General features: G+C 38.8%; 1 protein-coding gene across 1 annotated transcript in view; it reads left to right on the top strand.

The window, feature by feature from the left end:
• Window positions 1-10799, top strand: part of il34 (interleukin 34) — a 45945-nt gene that overhangs the window by 29677 nt on the left and 5469 nt on the right. The window contains exon 7 of the mRNA XM_044357318.1: window positions 4701-4884. Within this exon, the coding sequence (XP_044213253.1) occupies window positions 4701-4884 (184 nt within the window). The remainder of the gene's footprint in view (window positions 1-4700; window positions 4885-10799) is intronic.

Here is a 10799-nt window from a genome sequence, read left to right on the forward strand (position 1 = left end):
GCCTACTGCTAATAGGCTACATTGTTTATTTTAAATGAGTTGCGTGGTACCATGGCACTGAAGCAACAATGGCTGTAATGAATGCACGAGGGATATGTTACATGTGCGATTTCTGTATGATGTATGCTATGCCATGCAGTATGTCAACATCTTCTCTGCTGTTTGGGTTTATGTTTAGTTGCCATTTGTGCAATAATATGGTTAATTAATGCGCTGTAGAGTCAATATGCTGCTGGTTCTGTGGATGCAAATATATTTTAGCCTGAATAGCATGTAACAGACAAGTTTTTGTCTGTATTGTTGTGTACAGCCTTTATAGACTGAGCTCTGTTGGTTCAGCATGTTGTATAGGCGGTGTTTTGCTGTTATTGCCTTTCTAATGCAGAATGCAGGGAAGTAAAATTGTCTCTGTTTTTTCAGTTTGTCTATGTATGTCCTTTTATCTACTCATACGTTTTTATAAGTACTTTTTTTCTTGGAAAAGATGGCCCATCCACTTTTGTACTGGGCCACCCAAAATACGATTTCTGCCTACACCACTGATTTACATACAGTCGCTCTATCAGGCATCTTCAACACAATACCCTATGCCTTGTGTTGAAGCACAGTAAGTCTGCACTGATCACAGACAGATCAGATGCCTTCATTTTGATCCATATCTAGTTTGTTTCCCTTCAAGTCCAATTACTGAAGCTTTTGGGGGAAGCTTTTGTCAATTAGGGCAGGGGTTCTCAACCTTTTGTTACTTAAAGCCCACTTCTGATTGTTAAAAATTTTCATTTTCCAGAATGAAGCAAGGTCAACATGTGTGAGCTGAAGCTTCAGGCTGCTGTCTGCTGATAGTTCCGTCAGTTTATTTTCTTAAGAAGAAAATACACATTTGGGTAGAGACTTGATTATCAAGTAACATCTGGGAACAACTCCTTGATCAACAAGATGCCAACTGTGTGTCTTTCCTGTCTTTGACCCCTGCACCTTTTTGATCCTGTCAAAATGCATCACCCCCTCCTGTTCCTGCCCCTTGATTTCATCTGTCTAGGAGCCCCTTCCTTTCCCCCCACCCCCTTACTATGTTGACCCTTGATCTTCACTGTGTCACACTGTAAGGTCTGAATGCAAATGCCCTCCCTTCCAACCTTTTGTTTACTATTTGTTGATCACTGCTTTGATCTTACAGTATAAAGTGTTTCCATTTCTTCTGCTCTGGGTCAGTCTACTGCCTCAGACCAGCTCTGTGTCAGTAAGCTCAACGCATTTCCGTAATGCTATTAAACCACTTCCATCACAGCAAACTTTGAACAAGGACTTGAGTGATTTTCTTCAACATTTCCAACACAGTGGACAGAGCCATGTCTTCTGAAGCAGTATCCACAGAGAAAGTGTCCAAAATCCAAAGGTGTCCATGTCATGAGTTGTACGAGTCAATATTGAGTTATAGCCCTGGAGAAGTTGACATGAGGAGACGCTTCCAAAGTATCACTCAGGAGTGAAAACATGTCAATTGTCCCTCCACTACACTCTGCTGTTTCTGCCTTGCATTGATATATTGAGCTGATTTAACTGGTCAAATATATATCTGATAAGTTTTGCCAGTTTTGCACAAAAGTTACCATCAGTGTAATTCTCAGCAAGAGGGGAGTGCTGCTCCTCCAGAAATGTGTGCACATCTTTTCTCACTTTAAAAAGGTGATTAAACGCACATCCCCTTGAAAGCCATCTTACTTCACTGTGGTACAAGAGCTGCAAATGATCTGCATCAAGTCTTTCACACGGAGCAGCAGAACACCTTGAGCTGAGTCTTAGTGTCTTCACAGCCACGTTCACGACTTCATGCAGTTCTGGTGAAAATCTGTGCTGTTGCTAGACTTTCCCTGTGTAAGAAACAGCAAACGAACCAATCACAAGTCTCCACTGATGACGTATTTGAATCTGTGACATGTTTACGGTTGCCTTGCCAATGCTTTTGCGGGTGATATGCCTCGCAAACTTGTTGAATATTAAATACATTACAAGAACATTGGCACCCGACAAAAACAGCTCCTCACCCGCCATGTTCCTGAAAATAATAAGAGACGTCTTATGCCAATTACACATACATCCAGCCTTGCTCCATCTTCTTCTTCTTGAGTTGAGTTTTATGGCGGTTGGTATCCATAAGCGTTGCGTTACCACCATCTGCTGGACTGTCCCTTGCCCCATCTATTCTGGCATTACCTTGGCATGTGTGAAAAGGTGCAAGATGGAAATGTTCCTGAATATAGCTGCATGTGTGAATATTGAAAATCACTAGTGGTGCCTGAAAGGTTTTTTTTTCAGTAAACTAAGAGTGAGGGTCTTATTCAAGCAGCATAAACAAGTCCAATAAAGAAAAAAGTTTCAAGGCATTTCTGTCTGTCATCCACTGAAGAGATTTTGCATATATATATGCAATAGCTTGAGTTCATTCGTTCCATCCGTTGATATGGGGCTTAACTTTTAAATATATACATCTATGAATAAAGTGTTATGAATATTTACATCTATGAATAAAGTGTTTACCCAAAAAATCAAGTTGTTTACCAGAAAATCCAAGTTTTTCTCCTTCATAAGTACTCCAGTTAATCAACATCACATTTTGAGGTTGCAGCAATATACAAACGGTTGACAAATTCAAGGAAAAACCGTGTCAGGTCTGAATGCTTGACCCCTACAGTGAGGGGATCTGGTGGCTCTGTTATGCTTTAGGGGCATTTTGCTGGCATGGTTTGGGTCCACTTGTCCACTTAGAGGGAAGGGTCACTGCAAATCAATACAAAGTTGTTCTGAGTCATCACTTTTATCCGATGATGAAACATTTCTATCCTGATGGGAGTGGTCTCTTCCAAGATAACAGTGCCCCAATTCACAGGGCACGAGGGTTCACTGAATGGTTTGATGAGTATGAAAATGATGTGAATCATATGCTATGGCCTTCACAGTCACCAGATCTCAACCCAGTTGCACACCTATGGGAGGTTTTGGACTGACGTGTTAGACAGCACTCTCTACCACCATCATCAAACACACTTGCCATGAAATTCTTCCCACAAATTCAGTCATGAAGACCAGGCTTCCAGGGTTTCCCAACTCCAGACACTGTAAGGTCCTCGTCTTTTCGACTGACACAAGCAGTTGGCCTGTCCCTTTTCAGATGCTGAATCTAGAGCTGTCTTTGAGCATGTTTGCTCCTCACAGATGGAAATCTGAAAAACCTGAACTTTCTTCCACTATACGCAACAAGACTTAACCATTTTCTCTTCAGTTGAGAGTATACCGCAGTTCTTCCTTCCCCCTGTGTGCTCTGTGCCATTAAGTTGTATGTATGTGACACAGATGTTTTCTACCTATAAGTCACTGTAAACAAATATTGTGATTGGTTCTATTGACTGAATTTCGATTGCAGCTGCCTTCCCCAGTAACTCTTGGCACATATCCACAGTGCTAGGAAAAATAAGTTCCTTTGCAATCGTAAAGAGTTTCTTGCTACGGGCTACATGAGCAGCAACCATATAGCTAGCTCTCAAAGTGTCTTTTGCCTGAGTTGTTAATGTTATGATGACTTTCTGTTGTGCCTGAAGCCTGTCCGTTTTCCTTAGGAAATATTCTTTTGGCTTCCCAACACATCTCGGATGCTTTGTGTTTAAGTGTCTCTGGAGCTTTGATGGTTTTACTGCCTCATTTGACAGGATTTCACCACATTCAATACACTGTGCTTTCGGCACAGCATCACTGCCTGCCATTATGAATCCAAATTTAATTTATTCATGGTCATATTTCCTCACCACATGCTTAGGAGCTTTAACTGGCACGGGGTGGTCTCCTGCATCACTTTTTGATTTCAGAAACCGATCCATTTTGTGTCAGTGCATCAGAGGGAATGTTAGCCAGCTAACAGTGGCAAAACACGTTTGTCTCTACCTGATGATCTGTCGATTGGCATGGAGAAATGTAACTGGTCATTGAAATTATGCATTTTAATTTGACGTTTTTTATTCATGTGAATTCTTGAGCACATTTAGATACAATAACTAGCTTTGTAAATTAAAAAAAAAAAAAAAAAAAATCAAACCATTTGGCAAGACCTCTTCCTCCCACTGGTGGGCTCTAGAGCGCCATCAAGTGGGCCACAGGCCACAGTTTGGTGAGAATGGCTGAACCAGGGAATGGGAATCATGTTAAGATAATAGAAAGTTGACTTTGTTATGGTTACAATGCCCACAGTAATGTTGGGAAAGGGGTTGGTCCAGTGCTGGTGGGTGCACAAATATTGTTGCCAAGTGATTATGTAACCAAAAAGAGAAAGCAAATAAACCTGAATAACAACAACCACATAGACAATGTTTTGTAAACTTTATGGAGACCCTGAATATGAGCTGATGTAAGGCATTGACCCATAGACAGACTATAGACTGGATAGAGGCTGCAAGAGTCACAAGTTCAGCCTGGTTATTTATGTACACGCTTATGTATTGAAAGCATCTGCTTGATTTTTTCCTTTTATTTTGGAAAAAAAAAAGGGATTGATGGGTGACCAATCCTGGTTTTTTCACAGCACAAGGAAGCTTTTGTGCTTTTTTCATCAGGTCATATGTCTTGAGTATTTTGACCTAAGAGCCATAAATATCCAGTGTTGAAATTCTCACTGTGAATGTCTTTTGATGTTTGTGTGTGTGTGTGTCCAGGTGTTCCAGCAGGAGCTTCCAGAGACTATCCAGGACATTTGGGATCATTTGACAGAAGAGCCTGACAGAGTGCCAGAGTCCAGCTGGCGATTTGCTACTCCGAAATTTCTTCTGGACAACTTCTGCCACACCATGCACTGCCTCTTCAGTGAGTGCTTTGCCAGCACAAAAGCGCAGCAGGACTGTGAGTATAACAATGTGAAGAATCTCCCAGGCAATAACCAACAATATAGAATTAAATGTATGCTCTATTTTATAAGTAGACTATAAGATAAAAGCAGAGACTAGTACACAGACATCACATGCTGTGTAAAAGTGAAGACAATCAACAAAAAAGCCATTCCATATATGTTTCACAGGTTTATAACATTAAGATGATAGCAGTTAGGTAGTCTAAACTCCCCAGGTCAGACATTCCAGTATGTAGGAGTCCTGATGTCAAAAGGGCCATTAACATTTGTTTTTCATCTACATTTTGGAACAACCTTGCCAAGATACTCAGAACGTGATATGTCTCATATGCGGTTAAAGATTTTGTGAAGCAAGTGGATGTGCATTTTTTCACGACACATGTACATTCATCAATCAGAACCAACTAAAGTTTCAGTTTAGATGTGACATAAGCAAAATTTAGTTGACAGTCAGGAGTCAAGACAGTGACTTACCCATCATTTTTTGTAACATGGATCTGTTGTCAAAGCACATCCAAGCCTTTGATGCCCTGGGGCGTGCTGAAGCCTTCACCATGCCATTTGGACACATTTTTGTGGCTCCAGATTTCCATAAAATGGTATTGTTCTGCACACAGAAAAAACCACATACACTTATTGAATTCCTACTCATCAAACATGTTGCCAAATCATAGCACGAGCAATAGAAAATACCAAAATGGCATTTTTATTGCTAGTTTCATGAAACCATTGTAAAACTGTTGTAAATTATCACAAAATCATGGGAATGAGGCAAACTGTAAACTGTTAAAATAAATAAAATGCAGTTAAAATGTCAAACACTATTTCACTGAGATAAACACTGGGAAAGAAATTTAACAGGCAATTTAAATTCAACAAGCCTTGTTTTCAGTAGTGTGACAGTTTACATTTGTGACTTCTTCCATACAGTGCACATCACTACTTGTTGAGTAGGATCAAAGCATCTTTGTTTCATTTTGAGTGTGTGTACACTTTAAAACATGTGTGGAAGTGAAATAGCTCCACTCCATAAAAGGTGTGCATCTGGTCTGAAACGGCCTTGTTGGCCCTTGTATCTGCTTTCAACAAAAGCTGGGCATATTGAAAAAAGACCAAATTTATGATCTTTACGAGTTCCCCTTTAATGACCCACTGATTGTACGATCTTAACACTAGATAGCATTCATCTAGAGAGGCTTACTTCTTGTTAATACCTTGGCATCTGGCTTGATGACAAGTTGACCTTTGGTGTATATGTCTAGCCTCCTAAAAAAACTTATACCAAGTAAGGTTTTTATTTTCATTTTAAAAAATGTTTTCCTTTTACCGCTAGAAAAAGATAAGTCCAAAGTACCTTTTTGTCAGTATTGGACTGTGGTAATGTAATTTATATGCATGCATCTTCAGCTCTTTCACAAAAACTGGATGTAGTCAATCATGCTGCCTTGCGGTTTGTAACTGGTGCAAGTGTACATACACACCATTGTAACTTATATTAAATAGTTCAATGGACTTCACTGTGTTTAAGGAGAAAAACCCATATGTTAATTTTTATTGCAAAAGCTTTACTAAGTAAACTACTGTACATATCCAGTTTATTGAAATATTACTCCAGTAGCTGTAACACTAGATCATCAGAGAAAATTCTCATCATCGTCCCAACCACTCAAATAGAGCTGAGTAAATCTGCCTTTTCCTTTCATGCCGCGCAAGCTTGGATGAGCTGCAAGTCATACTTAAGGTGGAATCTTTACTCTCTCTTGACATATTGAAATCAGTTTTTATAGAACTTTTTTTTTTACAGAAGATATTATTGCTTTTAACCAGAGCCATTATTTACCATGAATATTTTAGCTCCTGATCCCTGTTTGTTTTCTTTTGGTATGTTTTTTATTTATTTTTTTATTTTTAAAAATAAATTGGCTACAAGGTGACTGAAGAAGAGACAACAAGGCCAAAGACAAGTGTAAGTTATGTTCAAGGACTTATCATTCCGAAAGAATCTGTCTATAAAAGCATCTTTCAGCATTTACATGCTGAAAGCTCCGTAGTCTATTCAAATACTAAATGTGAGTCAGTGTGCTATTTGATAATAATAATAATAATAATAACAACAACAACAACAACAACAACAACAACAACAACAACAATAATAATAATAATAACAATAATAAACTTTATTTATGCAGCACCTTTCATAACATAAAATGCAGCTCAAAGTGCTTTATAAGAAAAGGTTCTTACCGTACACTGTTTTGTCGTTTCAGTGTCCTTTTGTCATAATAAACGGTTTTTGAAGCATAGCTGTTTGCAGGATGTATAGGGATGAGGTAATGTATCTGTTTGTGGCAATGTAAGATTAATAATTGTAATATGACAATGGTGAAGCAAAGTAAACTTTGTTTTAATATTCATACATCTAGGTTACATGTAAGGCTGCATTCACCACCAAATCCGGCATTGCAGCACCTTCCTGCAGGGAAGGGTTGTGCGGAGGTGTGTTTATGTAGATAATAGTATATACTTTAGAACATAACCGCTGTGAAACAATGAGAAAATAATGCTTTATTTCTCAGATTCAGACCTTTGTTCTCACCACACTGTTGTTCACTCTCTAGTTCGCTCGACCACCACTGTTCTTTCTCTCTCACTCATGCTCACACATCACTCACTTGTTTAAAATGAGTCGGGAAGCCAACAACAAATCTAACTTTACTTTTTACATTATCAAACAAAGAGTAATCTCCTCCCTTTGTCCTAGTAACTTTTTATACTCCCTCATGCTACAATGCTACATGTAATGTAAACATAGGCTCTTCCACTCTGTGTGCTGTAAATCATTTCGTCGGATTTCGCTGGGAATCTGATCCGTTGGCAGGCATTTAGATTAACTATATAGACATAGCCAATCTTCTTTCTGATGGTCTCGTTTGCTTATGTAGGTTATATCGAGACATCAGAGTTGTCATGAGAGTGTTTCATAACCAGTTAAAAGTTCCTTGTAGTTATTTTAGGTGACAATATAAAATATCTCTTTATTATTAATTTAAAATATGGCTGCATAATTGATGATTTAATAACAATGTAATTCAATTTAAATGTAAATTAAATGTAAAAAGGTATTCAAAGTAAGCAATATTTAAATGTACAGCAGCACAGCTTTGCTGGTTTTGCTGTTTATGGATTGCTGAGGCAGGCAAGTCTAACTTGTTTTTGAAGAGCCCTTCCTCCACTCTGGGCGAGGGGCCCCCCGGATTTTGCTGTGCTTAAATTGACAGGACATGACTGAACCTTACTTGGGAAGCGGAATGCAATATGTTTGCAAGAGGGAAACCAGAACATTGAGGTAATTTAACACTGTTATGAGCCTCATGTGGGTTTCACTCCAGACCAGCAGACCCCTGCAAGAAGGATTCTTGCATTCACAATTCAAAGCTACCATAGATTTCTATCTTTATGCTATCTGTTTTATGTTTTATCTCCAAATACTAAATGCCAGCGTGCATCACAATCACAGAAACTGGTAGCAGCATGCTGCAGTATCACAAACTGTGGCTCATCAGTGCAGCTGCCAACATTTTACACATTTCAGTAGCAGATGGTGAAGTGATGAGAAATCACTGCCCTGCTACTAGCTGAGTGAGTGGACTAAAGATGTTGAGTTATTTGTTGTTTGGTTGGCATAATTTAGGGGTGGATCTACACTTAACACATACTACAAACCTGTTTATTCTTGGAAAATTAATACCTGTCAGCAGATCTGCGTGTTGTACATGTGATGTGTTTAAGAAGCAGGGTATGAAAAAGGTGACAGCACATGGCAATGTTAGCTTAAATCTACACATTGTCTGCATTTAATTGAATTTCTTAGATTACTTTCAGAATCAAGTCATAAAACCTTTTATACAGGAAATTGTCATATGGCGTGCTGTACTTAACAGTAACATGTGTTCACCCTGCTTTTGACTCATCTGTATGAGGCTGCTGTCACAGGTTAATCTATGTTCGTGACTGTTACAAGCACTGTGAAAGTCACCGCTAATCCCAGAATTACATTACATCAGCTAAGTACCAAATAAAGTTAAGTTTCACTCTCTTTTAAGAAACTCCAGTGGTCCGCTACATAAATGTCATTTAACTGTCAATAAAATTAAAGAACATTATCAGCTCCAATGCAATTACCAGTTCAGTAAAGCGGGGCAGAGTCCCACTCTGGTCAAGGTTTCAAAGCTTTTATCAAGGCTTGTGATGCGCTTTTTACCATGCATAGATGAGCAACTACAACGCATGCCACAGTGCTCACATTTTTGCCTGCTTACTTTGTACCTGTAGGTTTTAAAAAATATATCAAGAAGCGAGCAGATTAACACTTCAAAGGAAAGCAGGAAATGTGGGGTAGCCATCATGTACAGGCAAAAGGGACATATCATGCTTTTTGTGATTTTCTGTTATTCTCTCATGATCATTCCCTAAACCTAACCAAGTGGTTTTTGGGCCTAAAGCTAACCAGACTTGAACCACAGCGTTGTCTCACCATAAAACAGTGCGACAAGAATATTTTGAAGCGGCTCGCAAGAGTTTCGCAAATCTAGGGTTACCATCTAGACATGACCCTTAAATGAAAATAAAAACACCTGTATGAAAAACTATTGAACCTGTAAACTATAGTAATAGAATAATGAATAAAGATTACCTTGGCACACATGGTGAATGCAATATGTTTGCTGGAAGTACACCAGAACTTTTCACTAATGTAGGTAGGCTGTAATTTCTCTGCCCTGGCCATATGTTCACACACACAAGGTAATCCGTCATTGTCAGGATGTGACAGCACACAATGTGTGCTGGATGACCCTCGCATCTGGAGCACACGATGTTATGGCACTCCTCAAGAAAACAGTGCCACATTGTTATGTGTCTCATGTGATGGCCTTGCCAAAATCTCGTGACAGTTTATCGTGGAAAATTAAAAAACAAAAATGTCTCAACCTCTCAAACCAGTCCTGCAGCATAATTCACGTCTCCCCTGTCTGTCCATGAGACGCGATACATTCCAAACACTCATAATGCCAGAATATAGATAAATACCCTGCTTCCATTTCACTCCTCAACCTGCATCAATATTTCAATGGTTTGGTCCCTGCTCTTTTATTCAGTCAGTGGCTTTCTTGAGTCTGGTGTTTTTTGGAGGAAGTAACTGTTCGAGCCAAGTGCCACAGAGCCAGTCTGTAAGCTGCAGAGGGAAATCATAACAACAAACAAACCGGAGGAAATGTTGTCAGGCTGGAAAATTAAAGACGAACTAGCTGATCTGTATCTGAAAAATGTGAGTTTGCTTTGCCATTTAGTGGTGGATAGGCGGCTGATACCACATAAACAGTGATATCAGTTCACAGTCTCATACAAACCAACCAACATAACACTCCACATCAGCAAGTTACTCATATTTTTTGTTTTCAATATAATTTTTTGTATAGAATTCTAGCTATAAAACAATTTTCTAAATATTTATATGTATATTTCTAAATATACAGGATCTTGAACAGTCTTCAATGTGCAGACTTTGTAACAATGATGTAGGATCATTAGATCATTTAAACATGTTTTGGTACAGCTTTGTGATGTGGACCAGAAGTCAAATGTAATTAAAAGAATGCAATTTAAAGGCAGAATTGGACATGCAGGCCGAACTACAATGTGTAAAACCAATTGTGGTGAGCATATCCTCCTCATTAGACAAATATTTCTTTTCAACACAAACATGGAGAATAACTAAGAGCAGATGGGATAAAAGGGCGAGGTGATAAATGGATGGAAACAACTGAAATAAGTGGAATACGATGTACTTCAGTGGAGGCTTGTTCTTCTTTTCTTTGTGCATTCAACTTTTAGATGTTTTTATGTTTTT

Source organism: Thunnus albacares, chromosome 7, assembly GCF_914725855.1.
Source record: "Thunnus albacares chromosome 7, fThuAlb1.1, whole genome shotgun sequence".
In the NCBI taxonomy this organism is placed as follows: Eukaryota; Metazoa; Chordata; class Actinopteri; order Scombriformes; family Scombridae; genus Thunnus; species Thunnus albacares.